Consider the following 18,104-nt stretch of genomic DNA (forward strand, 5'->3'; position numbering starts at 1 on the left):
TTGATAAAATTGGTGACTGTAGTGACTGTGTGCCTATAGCCTGGTTGATGTTCATTACGTTTAAACTGTAAATAAATTAGATTTTTGTTTTGACTGAAAAGTTTGCCTTATGCGTTTGTTATTTGAGTGTTAATAGTTTAGTGTGTATATCGGCATTGACTTCAGGACCATAGATGGCACCGGGTCATTTGAAGATGGTTTCTACAGACCTTACTGAGTACTCGCAAACACACTTTTACCTCTGCACATATAATAATTTATTTCTATATAAGCTCCCATTTTAAGCTATTTGACCACAGTAAAAGGCCAGCAACACTCAGTATTATTCAGAGCCCCATGAAATAACACCATTTATAAACTGGGTGGTCAAGCCCTGAATGCTGATTGGCTGACAGCCGTGGTATATCAGACCGTATACCACTGGTATGACAAAACATTTATTTTTTACTGCTCTAATTACATTGGTAACCAGTTTATAATAGCAATAAGGCACCTCGGGGGGTTGTGGTATATGGCCAATATACCACGGCTAAGGGCTGTATCCAGGCACTCTGCTTTGCGTCGCGCTTTAGAACAGCCCTGGTATATTGGCCAAATAGCTGTGGTATATTGGCCAAATAACACACCCCCTCGGGTCTTATTGCTTAAATGTAGATTCTACAGACTCTACTAGAATACTTTTTTCTCTCTAAGCCAATATTTAATTTATAGGCCTACAGTGTGTTGCATTGGGACAAATGAAATGGGTGGAGTAGAAAGGGCTGCTGGGCATATAGACCAGAGACCCCCACGGAATAACACCATATATAGATTCTACAGACTCTACTAAGTACTCTGCACCCCACTTTTACATCGGCACAAATAAAAGTTTTTTATTTTGTGAAAGAGCACAGTTAGAATGATATGGCATATAGAAGCAAACTGGATGGACATTATGAAAATGATCGGAGAGGTTGAGGGTAAAGGAAGTTCAGGAGTAAAAACAAGCAAAATATAATTATTGTAAAATTGACTGTCCATAAAATGTATATAGTATGTATAAGCTGGAAGTAGAGGCCTAAGCATTGTTGTTCACTAGTTTACTCCAATTAGGGAAGGGGTGGTGGGGTTGGAAAGTAATAAAGGGAAATATATATATATTTTAAAGGATATGTATATGTGTATGTATATGTATGTGTATGTATATATATATATATATATATATATATATATATATATATATATATATATGTATGTATGCATATATATATATTATGTATGTATGTATGTATGTATGTGTATGTGTATGTGTATGTGTATGTGTATGTATTTGCAAGAAGAAAAATAACATATGGGGGATTGGAAATGATGCAGACAATTACTTTTATGGAAGTTACAATCTATCTGCAATGTTAAAGCTGATCTACCCCCTTAAAAAAATAAAAAAATAAAAAAGTTTTTCCTGTACAGTGCTATATTTGTACTGTATACAAATAGTGTCCATGCACCCCATTTTAAGCTGTTTGACCACAGTAAAAGGCCAGCAACACTCTGTATTATTTAGAGCCCCGTGAAATGACACCATTCTACAGACCCTACTGACTATTCCCTACAATACTTTTAGTGCGGCACCCAGAATAGTTTTTGTTCTACAAGCCAATACGTATTCCATATACAGTGATTCGCATTGGGGGCATTTATTTGACCTTGGAACATGTATTAAAACCCTAATTTAATGCAAATGCCACTTAAATATGAATAAATATGAATCATTGTTAATGTTTAAACAATTATTTACAGGTTACTTGCACTTTTCTACCATAAAGTGGGTGAATTTTATTTTGAAAATGTCCGAAATTCCGTGAACCGGAAGTACTTTGTTTTAAAGTTGCTGACGAGATGCAGAGAGGAGTTGCAACCTTTCAAGTATCTAGAAGAAAGTATTCCATCTACCTTGCTGTGTCTATGTGTATGTATACATCTTTATGCAAATCAGTATTTGGAGCCTACTATGCTACTATTATTTCTTGCTAGGTTGTAAGCGAAATATTAATTGCAATCCGATACAGTAGCTAGCTAGCTGGTTAGCCAGTACAGAGTAGGCGATATAATTATCATTAGCTTGCTACCGTTGCTTGACCAGCAAGCACGGTGGGCATGCATATGCGAATGCAAAGTCAATACATAAAGCTAGGCAACTGTCTGTAATCTCATTCGATCATTTTTGTTGTAAAATGTCCGACGAGACTGATCAGTGGAGTGTCGACTAACAGATGTGTGCTAGCTAATTTACTTTATGTGTTACTGTGTTGGTATTGTTGTCTATGGTAAACCCACAATCCCCACAACTAGCTAGTTACATGCAAATGCATTTAGCTCTGTTGTTAAAGTTATAGCTAGCTAAGCAGAACTTTCAATTATTCACAAGCTGTGGTTAGCTGACTAGATTGTTGCTAAAGTGTTTCTTAGATGCACACTACAAGCCTACAGATTACACCCCTCTCTGAAATTCACATGGCTGTTATTTGATCAACACAAAGAATAAACCTGTTCTCATCCTGCATGGTTCCACCACAGCTCAAGATGACAAGCTTTGCCCTCCTGAGGAGCTGAAGCACTGGAGCTCGCCTGGCCCTGAACATGAATTCTCCAGAGGACAGTTCTTCCTCTTCCACACAGAAGACCTCGGATTGGTCCAACCAGCAAACAGCCACTCCACAGCCAGGAGTTAGCCCTCCGTCTCCCACACACTGCTTTGGGGATGGGGAAGGAACAAGCTCTGCTAAGCCAGCTGAAACACCTGTTTCAACCAACCCTGCAACCCCATCTGAAACACCAGTTTCAATCAACCCTTCTAGCCCGTCTCAAACACTTGTTTCACCCCAAAAAAAGAGGACAGCAGAGAAAATAACCTCTGATGCGTCACAGCCACAGGGTGAACGTCGCAAGAGGGGGAGGCCACCCAAACACAAGAAACCCCAGACTGACACAGAACACCAGATCCATCAGGCCCAGTCCCCTACAGTTTCACATCCATGTTTACAGCCAGAGGACCAAATAGAGGCTGTGACACTGACACCCAACTTGCCTGTGATACCTGAGGACAGGTGTCAGTCACCTGATGCCCAAACAAAGGCTGAGACACAGCTCCTGTCACCCAGCTCACCTGTGCCTGAGGATAGGTGCCAGTCAACTGAGGCCACCTCTGAACCACCATGCCCCACCTTGGACTTACAGAGCCCCAATAAGGGACAGAGTAAGAATGGGCCCCATCTCTCCAGTGCTTCTGTTGGACATGGAGACACAACAGGCCCTAATGTTCTAATCACTGGTGGATACAGATACTCACAGGCCACTGAGGCCAGGGTGCTGGGGGATAAACCCAGCCAGAATGACAGTATCACAGCCCCTGGGATATTTTTAAACAAATGTGCCAAAGAGCAAAGGACTCTGTGCCAGTCACCACAGAATCTGAGAGATGGGAGAAAGGCGGCAAAAAAATCACAAATTCATAAGGTCGACCAGCCACAGGAGAGTGAGACTGTGAGAAATGGGGAAAATACATCTAAACCCTTACCGACCATTAAGGTAGAACAGGGGAATTGCCTAACACAAAAGACAGGGCGAAAGAGGAAATATACAAAAAAATCACAGAGCCATAAGGTAGACCAGCCAAGGGACACTGACCAGTCACAGGAGAGTGAGACTGTGAGAAATGGAAAAAATACATCTATAAAATCACCAACCCATAAGATAGACTGGTCACAGGAGACGGTAAGAAAGAGGACGTATACAAAACATTCTCAGACCCCTAAGGTAGACCAGTCACAGGAGGCTGACCAGTCACAGGAGGCTGACCAGTCACAGGAGGCTGACCAGTCACAGAAAACTGTGCGAAATGGGAAAAAGACATCTATAAAATCACCAACCCATAAGGTAGACCAGTCACAAGAGTCTGTAACAAAAAGGAAAAATATGTCTAAAATATCTTCAACCCACAAGGTAGACCACTCACAAGAGACTGTGCAAAAGGGGAAATATACAAAAAAATCACAGACCCAGGAGACTGACCAGTCACAGGAGGAGACTGGAAAAATCACATCTATGAAATCACAGACGAATAGAGTAGACCAGGCGGCATCTAAAACATCACAAAGCCATACGGTAGAACGGTCACTCGGGATTGACCAATCACAGGAGACAGTGAGAAAGAGGAACTATACAAAAAAATCACAGAGCCATAAGGAGCACTCACATGAGACTGTGAGAAATGGGGAAAATACAACAAAAAAATCACAGAAGCATAAGGTAGTTTTACGAGACACGGAACAGTCACAGGAGGAAACTATAAAAAATCGGAAATATACTAAGAAATCAAATATCTATAAGGTAGACTCAGGGGTCCCTTCACTCCCTGTGCTATCTGCAGACCTCTCCACCAACCTTTCCTCTCCCACACTCAGTCCTCCTTGGGTCCCAAAGAGAAAATGTACCAAAAAATCACAGACCCACAAGGTAGACTCAGATGTCCCCTCCTCACTCCCTGTACTGTCCGCAGACCTCTCCTCCAGCCTGCAGAGGAGGAGCTGCCTGGCCCTGAACATGAATTCTCCAGAGGACAGTTCTTCCTCTTCCACACAGAAGACCTCGGATTGGTCCAACCAGCAAACAGCCACTCCACAGCCAGGAGTTAGCCCTCCGTCTCCCACACACTGCTTTGGGGATGGGGAAGGAACAAGCTCTGCTAAGCCAGCTGAAACACCTGTTTCAACCAACCCTGCAACCCCATCTGAAACACCAGTTTCAATCAACCCTTCTAGCCCGTCTCAAACACTTGTTTCACCCCAAAAAAAGAGGACAGCAGAGAAAATAACCTCTGATGCGTCACAGCCACAGGGTGAACGTCGCAAGAGGGGGAGGCCACCCAAACACAAGAAACCCCAGACTGACACAGAACACCAGATCCATCAGGCCCAGTCCCCTACAGTTTCACATCCATGTTTACAGCCAGAGGACCAAATAGAGGCTGTGACACTGACACCCAACTTGCCTGTGATACCTGAGGACAGGTGTCAGTCACCTGATGCCCAAACAAAGGCTGAGACACAGCTCCTGTCACCCAGCTCACCTGTGCCTGAGGATAGGTGCCAGTCAACTGAGGCCACCTCTGAACCACCATGCCCCACCTTGGACTTACAGAGCCCCAATAAGGGACAGAGTAAGAATGGGCCCCATCTCTCCAGTGCTTCTGTTGGACATGGAGACACAACAGGCCCTAATGTTCTAATCACTGGTGGATACAGATACTCACAGGCCACTGAGGCCAGGGTGCTGGGGGATAAACCCAGCCAGAATGACAGTATCACAGCCTCTGGGATATTTTTAAACAAATGTGCCAAAGAGCAAAGGACTCTGTGCCAGTCACCACAGAATCTGAGAGATGGGAGAAAGGCGGCAAAAAAATCACAAATTCATAAGGTCGACCAGCCACAGGAGAGTGAGACTGTGAGAAATGGGGAAAATACATCTAAACCCTTACCGACCATTAAGGTAGAACAGGGGAATTGCCTAACACAAAAGACAGGGCGAAAGAGGAAATATACAAAAAAATCACAGAGCCATAAGGTAGACCAGCCAAGGGACACTGACCAGTCACAGGAGAGTGAGACTGTGAGAAATGGGAAAAATACATCTATAAAATCACCAACCCATAAGATAGACTGGTCACAGGAGACGGTAAGAAAGAGGACGTATACAAAAAATTATCAGACCCCTAAGGTAGACCAGTCACAGGAGGCTGACCAGTCACAGGAGGCTGACCAGTCACAGGAGGCTGACCAGTCACAGGAGGCTGACCAGTCACAGAAAACTGTGCGAAATGGGAAAAAGACATCTATAAAATCACCAACCCATAAGGTAGACCAGTCACAAGAGTCTGTAACAAAAAGGAAAAATATGTCTAAAATATCTTCAACCCACAAGGTAGACCACTCACAAGAGACTGTGCAAAAGGGGAAATATACAAAAAAATCACAGACCCAGGAGACTGACCAGTCACAGAAGGAGACTGGAAAAATCACATCTATGAAATCACAGACGAATAGAGTAGACCAGGCGGCATCTAAAACATCACAAAGCCATACGGTAGAACGGTCACTCGGGATTGACCAATCACAGGAGACTGTGAGAAAGAGGAACTATACAAAAAAATCACAGAGCCATAAGGAGCACTCACATGAGACTGTGAGAAATTGGGAAAATACAACAAAAAAATCACAGAAGCATAAGGTAGTTTTACGAGACACGGAACAGTCACAGGAGGAAACTATAAAAAATCGGAAATATACTAAGAAATCAAATATCTATAAGGTAGACTCAGGGGTCCCTTCACTCCCTGTGCTATCTGCAGACCTCTCCACCAACCTTTCCTCTCCCACACTCAGTCCTCCTTGGGTCCCAAAGAGAAAATGTACCAAAAAATCACAGACCCACAAGGTAGACTCAGATGTCCCCTCCTCACTCCCTGTACTGTCTGCAGACCTCTCCTCCAGCCTGCAGAGTAGCCTCTCTCCTACTCTCAGCCCTCCTGGCAACCCCTTCTCACCAAACACACCTAAGAGAGTCAGAGGCAGACCTCAGCGGGTCCAGCAGCAGCTCTGTCTTAGCTCCACGCCAGGCCCTCACCCCAGATCCTCGACAGGAACAGACAACCCCTTCTCTGTCTCCCTGTCTCACATGGGACTGGGCTCCGAGATGGAGGGCCCCCAGAACGCCTCACCCATCACTCCCTGGAATCTGTTGGAACTAAGCCCTCTGGAAAAGGTACTGGATCATCATCATCTTCATCACTGATTAGAAACATATAATACGTTGTCGGGTGAATTGTCATACACTGAATAGTGCTCTAGATTGTGGTCAGTGTTTAAAAGTAATCACCATTCAATAACCGTCTCTCTTGCCTATTGCGTTTCAATCTGTTTCAATTAAATCCCAGTATTTATATGTTCAATACAAAATTGTTCACAAAAATGTATGTAATCTCTCCCAGACACACTTAGCTTTACCCGGCAGTAAACCTCGCGGTAGGCCAAGGAAGAACCCGGCTACTGTGAAGGGAGTGAAGACTCAGGGTGGTAAGACGAAGGTGAAGGCTGCAGCAGAGGGAGGGTCCCAGACCTTCAGTTCTGAGGAGGGCCCCCCAGCCAAACGCAGGCGTAGAAGCAGGAAGGGCCAGACAGCAGAGGGAGCTGGCCTGCAGAGCGACGGCACTACCAGCGCTGAGCCTCTCCAATGCTCCAGACCCAGGTTTGAGCTGCAGGAGTCAGACTCACCAGACAAAGACACAGGAGACGCCGCCCTGTCCTCAGACCTCTCCATCGAGCTAAGCGTACAGGAAGACCATGTAACATCACTGACTCTTGAAGAGGAAGAGGAGGAAGAGCAAGAGGATGAGGAAGACCTACCCAGTTTCTTAAATAACACAAGTGAGTAACATGCTGACTAGACTGGCTACGTTGTGTGCGTGAGCATTGCTAAATAAATGTACACATGCATGTTATTAGGGTGGAACGTACCAGTATTGCTGTACTTGTTAGTATCGTGGCAAGGAAACAAAACACAAAGCAGATTTAATTTCTGTAGGAAAACAGCCCTAATGTTGGAAACAAATATCATTATGTTTGTCATCCAGAGTAACGTTTATTTGTTTTCCAAGCTATAGCACAGAAGATTTGACATACAGCAGGTTTTTAAAGGACCAAAGAGTTTGACTGCTTCGTGTTTTCATTTTTGCCATTGGAAAAATATTGTGATACAGGTATCGTCCCGGCCCTACATGTTATTCAATCATTTAATCCAAACTGCTCGCACGCTTCAACGGGCGTCTGCATAGCCAGGCACTTAAATAGAGCTTGGTTCTATTTGAGATGCTTGATGCACTGCAAGTCCCTCCTCGCCCATCTACTCATTGGTTTTCACAATCCTACTAACCAGCATGGGAGATTGAAAGATGAACGAGGAGAGATGAATCAAAGAACTAACTAGGTTTCCCGTTTTATCTGTGGATTAATTGTCGGAGTAGAGAACACAGATCCAGCAAAAAAAAAAGGACCATATGCATTTCAGGTAAAATGACAACCCGGTGTTGATCTCCCAGGACAAATTAGCTAGCAACAGCAAGCTAGCTAAATGTCCATCAATGTTTTATGTGTGTTTCGACCTGTCCCCAACCCAATATAGTTGGTTCACAGTTGGTTTTGGTATTTTAACATGCGTGTCATGAACACGTCTGGTGGGGATAGCCAATATCAACATGCACGTGGGGGCCGGTTTGGTCAAGGTGTAAGAGAGAGAGCGAGAGTGTGCGCGTGTGTTGGTAAACTCCCTTGCTGATATGATGCCTTCCTGCATGTGTACTATAGCTTATGTTGAGTTGTTAATTAATACTAAAACTAAAATAACCCGTAGTTATTTATCTTTCAGAGCCGCTGTCCATAACAGAAGGAATATGTGTTTGGTGCAAATTTAGAAGCTATCCTTTCTGGCCGGCAATGGTGAGTATTGATCGCTGTGCTCCAACTAAATTAATTTGGAATAGTCATCAGTAGTAACTGAACTAGAAACTGTTTGACTCCATAGGTGAAGAGTGTGAACCATAAGCTGAAAAAAGCCAGCATTGTGTTTATTGACGACCTGCTGTTTGACAAGAAGAGGATACGAAAAGGGTAGGAACCAAAACTCTGTAGGAACCAAAACTCTGTTCAGCTCTTCCCACAGTCATTTCCTTTGAGCTGTAACTGGTGTCCATTCCCTGATTGCCCGATTACCTTCTGCGCTCCAATATAAACTGTCGTCTTTTTGTGTTTCTTTTAAAGCTTTTCTGTGGCCCTAAAAACATTGAAGCCTTTTGACTGTGAAGAGGCTGCTCAACTAGAGGTAAGGATAACTGAGGAAAACAGTTTCTTAAGAATACTGACTCCACAGAACAAATATATAATATAGATACAGCTGATTTTTTATATACACTGAACAAATATATAAACGCAAGGTGTAAAGTGTTGGTTTCATGAGCTGAAATAAAAGATCCCAGAAATGTTCAATACGCACAAAAAGCTTATTTCTCTCTAATTTTGTGGACAAATTTGTTTACATCCCTCTTAGTGAGTGTTTATCCTTTGCCAAGATAATCCATCCACCTGACAGATGTGGCATATCAAGAAGCTGATTAAACAGCATGATCATTACACAGGTGCACCTTGTTCAGGGGACAACAAAAGGCCACTCTAAAATGTGCAGTTTTGTCACACAACACAACGCCTCAAGTTTTGAGGAAGCGTGCAATTGGCATGCTGACTGCAGGAATGTCCACCAGAGCTGTTGTCAGAGAATGTAATGTTCATTTCTCTACCATAAGCCACCTTTGACGTTGTGTAGTGGAAATTCTTAGCAATAATGAGGAGAGACAGGGTCAATCACCAATCAGGATATTACTTTATTCAAAACGTATTAATAAGGTAATAAGCGAGGCTGGTTGGCCCAACAGTCTTGACTGTTGGCTGAGAGCCCCGACACAAAGAATACAAAGATCTTTTATAGGAAAGATACACCCTCTTAGTCTACATGACAAATAACAGATGTATGGAATGGGTAACACGGTGAGAATTGATATATGAGAAATGAGTATCTCCCATCCAGATAGCTTCCTCTCATCATTATCCATACCCAAGCCATCTCTACCTGGTTCCTCATTACACAAACGCCAACTCATTCTATGGAATGAATGCTCAGTCATACCGGAGCCATCTTCCTCACATGAATGGAATGTGGCTTGTTAGGTTTATCACCAAAGGCATCGTAAATCTACTTTCAGTGTTAACACAGACACATGAGAGTTTCTAAGAACCCTTTTCTATTGCAGAAAACAACCATTTGATGCAATAATAGTATTATAACGTCATCTAGTGATTTTTGTTCTCACAGTTGTTTTAGAGAATTTGGTAGTACATCCAACCGACCTCACAACCGCAGACCATGTGTAACCACGCCAGCCCAGGACCTCCACATCCGGCTTCTTCACCTGCGGGATCGTCTGAGACCAGCCACCCGGACAGCTGATGAAACTATGAGTTTGCACAACCGAAGAATTTCGGCACAAGCTGTCAGAGACCGTCTCAAGGAAGCTCATCTGCGTGCTCATCGTCCTCACCAGGGTCTTGACCTGACCTCAGTTCGGCGTCGTAACCGACTTCACTGGGCAAATGCTCACCTTCGATGGCCACCGGCAAGCTGGAGAAGTGTGCTCTTCACGGATGAATCACGGTTTCAACTGTACCGGGCAGATGGCAGACAGCGTCAATGGCGTCGTGTGGGTGACAGAGCATATGAGCGGAGTGGAGCAGTGAGAATCTCAGCTCCTCGCTCACGGAGCTGTTCACCCCTCCGCTCCCCCCGCTCAAAGCCACATCAGGCCAGTCCGCTCATTATTGCTCAGCGCTCAACGCAGTTTGCATCGCGCTCCACTCAAATCGCCCCCCCGCTCGCTCCAAAAAAGGAAAGAAATCTGCATGTATTTCACTTTTAGCTTAAACCACAGCCTTACCTCCCAAAGAACTAAAGAGCAACGACAACATTTTCCAAATATAAATGTTTTATTACAAATTAGGCCTAGCCTATGTAAGAAGGAATATACACAAAAAGTCCTGTAAAATTAAACGAATCAATGGGCCTAATTATATAAATAAAAATATACAGGCTATACATCAAAGTTTTAAAAGTAAATTAACTATTAGGCCAAAATTCTGATAACTGAACTTTTGCGCAGCGTGCATGTGGATAAAAATTTAAATTGGCTTATATCCATTGTCAAACTTTATTATATATTTTTTTTAATGAATTGCTTCCTTATCTACAGTTCTTTTGAGTTCACCTTCAAGAACACAAGTCTGGCCAATGTCTGAGGCTTCAGACTCACGCGGTGGTTTCTTGACAGCAGGCCAGCAGCGGAGAAAACCCTCTCTGCGCTCGCAGACCCGCTTGGGATGCTGAACACAATGCGAGCTACTTTAGCCAGGCGGGGAAACGACGTGGCGTTTTCTTTCCAAAATCGAATAACATCTGCGTCCGGGTTCTGTCTCGGGGATGAGAGGAAATTTTCGACTTCACCTTTGGCGTCTCCGGTTATGCGTAGTTGCTCGCTGAAGTATGACCCGAACAGGTGAGCTCTTTTTGGTTCAGGCTCGGGATTCAGGTCAGCGGCAGGTGGGGTGTCGGTCTCGGGTGTCCCGCTGGGAGTGTTAATTTCCTCAGCTTCTTTTATGAGGAGGTCGCGGATCTCCCCGAGTTTGTTGCATACAGACTCATGTCGGATTATCCATTCTGTCTTGAAACGGGGATCTTACACTGATGCTAAAATGAGATGTTTATCAGTATATTCCATAGCGAATTGACACGTTGTTTGCCAATGTTTCTGCAAAAGCAGCGATACCCATTGGAAGTGCAGCGTGAGTGTCATCGGAGAGCAGGGATTTGATTTCTGTGACAGCAGGGAGGATCATCCCCAGGTTCCCCAGCTCCTTCTGAATTTTGTCGGTGAGGTCTGCCAGTGGTGTCAGCACACTGACAAGGTGCGTCAGCTGCCGTACTTGATTCAGGGTGATGTTAGCAACATTAGACTTGAGTTTGTTTTGCCATAACGGGTATTTTTGGAACAACCGGATGAACGACTGAATCATCCGCAGCTGGCTGCTCCATTGAGTGGTGCAGGCATTTGTGGGGCGGACACCTAATTGGTCGGTTTCCTCTGTGTTCAGGGTGCTCTTGCGTACACTTTTCACCAGGTGCCCGACTTTTGTGCTTGTTAACGGCGTCTTTGATCGCCAGCTGAAGCATGTGAATGGGGCATCTCAGATGTAAATTTGACACAGTAAAGTACTGATTTATCATAGTTTCTACATTAGTGGTAATCACTTCCACATGAACTTGCGAGGGTGCAGGTGGTCCCTCATCCTCCTCTTCATGTTCTACGCTGCTGCTGGCATCCGCGGTCACTTCATCCTCCGCCTCCTCTTCAGTGCCAGGGAGGAGGTTAAACGCCTTGATCATGTTGCTGGCACTGTCAGTGACGACCCGAATCGCACGTCGTTGCACGTTCCAATATTTCAGTACACTTTCATACTTTTGGTAAATACGATCTGCGGTATGGTGCCCCTGTATGTGCTCACAGCCCAACAAAACCGTGTGCCCCCGGATCGTCCCATCAATGAAACTGGCCACGATGCCAAGGAAGCTGTGCCCTCTTCTACTGGTCCAAATGTCCGCAGACAGAACGAGCCCATCACCATTTTGCAGTAGGTCTTGCAGTTTGGCTTCCATCTCTTCCAGGGCATGTGGCATGAGCGTGTCCCGTACGGTGTTGTAGCATGGGGGGGTGTAGCCCGGTTGAGCTGCGCTGGCAAAGTGTTGCATCCCTTCGCGTTCTCCTTTACTCAGTGGTTCATAGTCCATGTAAATCATTTTAAAAAATGCTACATCCAGCTCTCTTTTTCTCTCCCTTGTTATGGTTGGGCCTTTGCGTGCAGTGAAGAAACTTTTGAATTCCTCAACCCTTTTCTCTTGTTGCTGCTGCTGCTCCTCTTGCTCTATAAAATACAAATTCACGGACGACACAAATTAAATTAAACAAACCATATATTAGGCCTACTTTAAATGACAAAACAAATTTGTTTGAATATTAGGCTATATTTACTTTACACTTTTGTAACAAGTTACCGTATTCAACTTGCTAACCTTTTGCTTCCTTCCCAGCGTGTTCACGTAGCACACTTTCGTGTTTTCGAGAGATGTGTATTTTTAGATTCCAAAATGAAACTTTACTGACTGAAAGGATGTCACCACATTCTTTTTCTTGTACCACATTATCATTGTTAGTTAGTTTTATATTAATAGTACACCTGTATGACTTCTCATTTTCCTTTTTGAAGTACTTGGTGAACTCCATTATTGTGCCGAGTTTTGACTGAAAATAGTCTACTGTTGATGACTGTGCAAGACACAGATGGATTCTGGGTCAGGCTTGAGCATGCTTCGGACTCGTGGTGTGAACGGAGCGAAATTGGAGCGGGACATAGGGCGACGCTCCGTCATTTTAAAAATGCCGCTCTGCGCTCTGTCCAAAATCCGCCCGCTCGCGCTACGTAGAACGAACACAATTGCATTTTATCGATGGCAATTTGAATGCACAGAGATACCGTGATGAGATCCTGAGGCCCATTGTTGTGCCATTCATCCGCCGTCATCACCTTATGTTTCAGCATGATAATACACAGCCCCATGTTTCAAGGATCTGTACACAATTCCTGGAAGCTGAAAAAGTCCCAGTTCTTCCATGGCCTGCATACTCACCAGACATGTCACCCATTGAGCAAGTTTGGGATGCTCTGGATCGACGTGTAAGACAGTGTGTTCCAGTTCCCGACAATATCCAGCAACTTTGCACAGCCATTGACGAGGAGTGGGACAACATTCCACAGGCCACAATCAACAGCCCGATCAACTCTATACAAACGAGATGTGTCGCGTTGCATGAGGCAAATGGTGGTCACACCAGATACTGACTGGTTTTCCCAGTCATGTGAAATCCATAGATTAGGGCCTAATGCATTTATTTCAATTGACAGATTTCCTTGTATGCAACTCAGTAAAATCTTTTAAATTGTTGCATGTTGCGTCTTATATTTTTGTTCAGTGTATATTTTTAAAATATTTCTGGTGACTGTTGTGTTGATGTTTCCTATTGTCTGTAGTGTAAAGCCAGGGAGAAGTATGATGCTGCCATCCAATGGTGTCTCGCGTTGATAGCCGACTATAGAATCCGTATCGGTAAACTATTCTCCACTTCTCTTAGAATGAGCACCTTGACCCAGATTAAACTCAGTGTTATATTGCCCATTACTGTCGTTGATGTTTGTATTGTCTTTGCAGGATGCGGCTTCACCGGTTCCTTCATTGAATACTTTTCTGATGACATAAGTAAGTTCACGTCCATTCACTCAAGACATCTCAGCTGCTGTCTGTCCTCAGTTTAAACAGGTCGTTAGTACAACATCATGTATTCTCCGTGACTGACCTGACTAAATAAAGGTTAGATAGATCAATACATTACCTCTCTGATCCCTCCCCCACCTCCCCCAGGCTGCCCAGTGAGAAGGCGCTACCCCCAGGGCACCTCAGACCTGACCTTCCCCAGTAAGCTAATTCTGGAGGAGCAGCACGTAACCTCTGATCCGGAAGGGGAAGATCAAGAGGGCAGCAAACGGCAGGAGGAGGAGAGGAGGAGGAAGCTGCTGCCTGACCGTTCGAAGGCTGCACGTAACCGTGCCAACGAGAAACTGGTAGACTTCATCGTCAGGCAGCGCCGGGTGGAGACACACCTTCTGGTGAGTAACCATGCTGATGCCTCTCTCACTCTCCCAGGCACTCAGTATAGCAGTTGTTCTCTCCCTCCATCTGTCCATCCCTCTCCTTCGTCTGTCAGTATCTTCTCTCCCTCTCTCCATCCCTCTCTCCATCCCCCTCTCTCTGTCCATTCTCTCTCTTTCCTTCCATCTTTCTCTGTATGTAATATGGTCTCCAAACTGGAGTAGCTCAGTTGGTAGAGCATGGCGCTTGCAATGCCAGGGTTGTGGGTTCGATTCCCACGGGGGGAGAGTATGAAAAAAATGTATGCACTCACTAACTGTAAGTCGTTCTGGATAAGAGCTAAATGACTAAAATGTACATGTAAATAACCCCTCTCTCTAACCCCAGGGTGTGATCAGCGGTCAGCAGCAGTCTAAGTGGCTGCGTTGGTTCCTGGCGGCCAGTCGGTCAGTAGTGGACACCTACCTGGAGGACGAGGAGCAGCTGGACCAGGTGTACCAGTACCTGAGAGGGGTGTACGAGACCGCCCCCCTCACCGCACCCTGTCTGGCCGATGTAGACCGCATCCGCTTGGTACTGGACGTGCTCTTACCAGAGGTCCGAATGCAAGAGAATAGAATACAACTTAATTGTCCCATCGAAACACAAATGTGTATTTTTGCTGTCTGTTTTTATTACCATTCTTTATTGTTGAAGTGACGTTAAAAGTCCTACTCCAGACTCCTTTTCACCTCAATTAACACCTGATTTCCTTAACAAAAGGCACATGTCAATAGGTGGTCCAGGTATGACATGACTTGGCACAAGTAGGGGGGATGGGCCTTTCCTCTTTTGTTCTCTATTGTTCCTCAAGCGTTGAGGGAGGCCGATGACATCACATCAGACCATCAGACCAACTCCTTGAATACCATAATCCTTGAAGTGTGCAGTTGTCTAAAAAACACAACATTCCTCATAAATTAGTCTTCAATTAGTTATTATTCTGAAGGGTGAGGTCCAAAAGGCTTCTCAACGGCTTCTACGCCCAAGCCATAAGACTCCTGAACAGCTAAACATGGCTACCCGGACTATTTGCACTGCCCCCCCACCCCATCATTTTACGCTGCTGCTACTCTGTAAATTATTTATGCATAATCACTTTAACTCTACCCACATGTACATATTACTTCAACTACCTCAACTAGCCGGTGCCCCCGCACATTGACTCTGCACCGGTACCCCCCGTATATATAGCCTCCCTACTGTTATTTTATTTTACTTCTGCTCTTTTTTTCTCAACACTTTTTTGTTTTATTCTACTTTTTTTTATTAAAAATAAATGCATTGTTGGTTAAGGGCTGTAAGTAAGCATTTCACTGTAATGTCTGCACCTGTTGTATTCGGCGCGTGTGGCCAATACAATTGGATTTGATTTGATCTTTTTGTGTAGGCTATTATCTATGCGATAGCTGGAGTGGACGAGTTGTCACTGGTGAAGGCAGAGGACAAATACTTGAAAGGGCCCTGTCTGAGTAAAAGGTAAGTGATGAGTTAAAGCCTAGGCATTAGCTTGGGGAGCTAACGCAATCAGGTTTCCGTTTACACTTATTTCTGGTTCTAAATCTGTTTTCCTCTCCTTGCTTCTCTCCTCAGGGAAAGAGAGGAGTTTGATGCGATGATCGAGCAACAGATGAAGATGAAAGCATCGATCCGTCAGCGTCCTGCACACTGAACGTAACACGGCCTACTTGGCTTCCAACCCTCAGACTAAGAGTGCCATAGGGCACTGGTCAAAAGTAGTGTGAATACAGTGCCATTTGGGATGCAGCCTCAGAATGCTGGTGTCCTAATCAAACGATCCTTCTAAGCATTATAGGACAATACGTAAGTAAGTAGCCTTGTCCAAGCAAGAACCGCTAGTAACGTAGGAGGCTATCACCTTTTTCTGTACCGTGAAGCAGCTTGAAGTACAAGTACACCCTCTGGCCAGGACACTGGTCTATCGCAGAGAATAAGAGCCATATATAACTCTCTCTAAATGTGGCTCTGAGGACAATCAACTGCTGTTGTACATGCTAGCAGTGGTGTGACTGAACAAAAGTACATTGAATTACCAAGTGAATCGAATCATTGTGAAATCATCTGTGATCGACTGATCAAGATTTACAGCTTCAACACGAAACTCCTGGGAGGGTGGGACCTCGTATCACTCAGACAGACGTGCGCCGCTGGTTGAACCTGGGACTTCATTTTAGACCAACTGCAACAGTATTTGATCCAACATGGTTGCCCGTTTAGGCTGGTCGACTGTAAATTCAGGACATAAAAGAAAGCGCTCTATTTTTATATGGAAAAGTCTGCTCTTTTTTAAATAAATAGTCATATTTGAATGTTCCAGCCTTATTCTATGGTCATGTAAGTTTAGCTTGTCAGTAAGTTAATGTACCAATTTTCGGAAAATCAAGCTATACAACATTCTGAATGTGAATCATGTCAACTCATCTATAGTGAATCCCAAATGACACCCTATTCCCTTTAGTGCACTTATTTTGACCAGGGCCCAAGTAGTGCACTATATAGGGAATAGGGTGCCATTTGGGACGCATCCCATGACTTGCAATGACAGTACAGGAACGAGACTATTCCCCTATGATAGATCAATAATGAATACATGCAAGTCTGATAAAGGATTTTATTTGTATTATATACTGAACAAAAATATAAATGCAACATGCAACAATTTCAAAGATTTGATTTGAGTTACAGTTCATATAAGGAAATCAGTCAATTGAAATAAATTCATTAGGCCCTAATCTATGGATTTCACATGACTGGAAATACAGATATGGGTTGTGGGTTCGTTTCCCACGGGGAGCCAGTATGAAAAATGTATGCACTCACTAACTGTAAGTCGCTCTGGATAAGAGACTGCTAAATGACTCAAATGTAAATGTAAATATGCATCTGTTGTTCAGAGATACCTTAAGAAATAGGTAGGGGTGTGGATCAGAAAACCAGTCAGTATCTGGTGTGACCACCATTTGCCTCATGACATCTCCTTCACATAGAGTTGATCAGGCTGATGATTGCGGCCTGTGGAATGTTGTCCCACGACGCCATACACGTTGTGGTATCCTGGAAGGTCTGCCCTGGGGGTTGGTGATAGAGGGGAGATACGAGCTGCGACGTTGGCTCCCTCTGCTGGGAGTATCCGGGCTGGGCACCACGACGCTGATGGCACCAATTAGGGGAGAGTGCCAACCAGCCGTGCAGGCCACATAAATGGAACACAGTGGAAGAGAAAAAGAGAGGCAGGGAGAACAGACGGGAACGAAGCTCCGGGGGCACGGAACCGAATACGAGGAGGCGGCCCTAAGTTATTTTGTTGTTACGTTTATTTTATGTTGCCAAGTAAAGGTGTGTTTTCTGACTAGAACCTCCCTGTCTCTGTGTCCATCTCTCTGCGCTCAAACCCAACAACCCACGGTTTACCACAACGTGGTCTACAGTTGTTGGATGTACTGACAAATTCTCTAAAATGACGTTGGAGGCAGCTTATGGTAGAGAAATTAACATAAAAATATCTGGCAACAGCTCTGGTGGACATTCCTACAGTCAACATGCCAATTGCACACTTCCTAAAAACTTGAGACATCTGTGGCATTGTGTTGTGTGACAAAACTGCACATTTTAGAGTGGCCTTTTATTGTCCCCAGCACAAGGTGCACCTG

At 44.4% G+C, this 18,104-nt stretch overlaps 1 protein-coding gene across 1 annotated transcript; it reads left to right on the top strand.

Annotated features, from left to right (window-relative positions):
- Window positions 1–1,858: 1,858 nt before the first annotated feature.
- LOC311147075 (uncharacterized protein) lies at window positions 1,859–17,809 on the top strand. The gene is made up of 12 exons (XM_084183694.1): window positions 1,859–1,948; window positions 2,557–6,801; window positions 7,028–7,463; window positions 8,461–8,531; window positions 8,617–8,702; window positions 8,853–8,913; window positions 13,779–13,854; window positions 13,957–14,004; window positions 14,167–14,411; window positions 14,782–14,991; window positions 15,824–15,912; window positions 16,027–17,809. Exons 2-12 carry the CDS (start codon window positions 2,620–2,622, stop codon window positions 16,103–16,105), a joined length of 5,583 nt encoding a protein of 1,860 aa, XP_084039820.1. The 5' UTR covers window positions 1,859–1,948; window positions 2,557–2,619; the 3' UTR covers window positions 16,106–17,809.
- Window positions 17,810–18,104: the final 295 nt, after the last annotated feature.

The sequence above is a fragment of the Coregonus lavaretus genome (assembly GCF_964263955.1).
Source record: "Coregonus lavaretus genome assembly, chromosome: 19".
NCBI lineage: Eukaryota > Metazoa > Chordata > Actinopteri > Salmoniformes > Salmonidae > Coregonus > Coregonus lavaretus.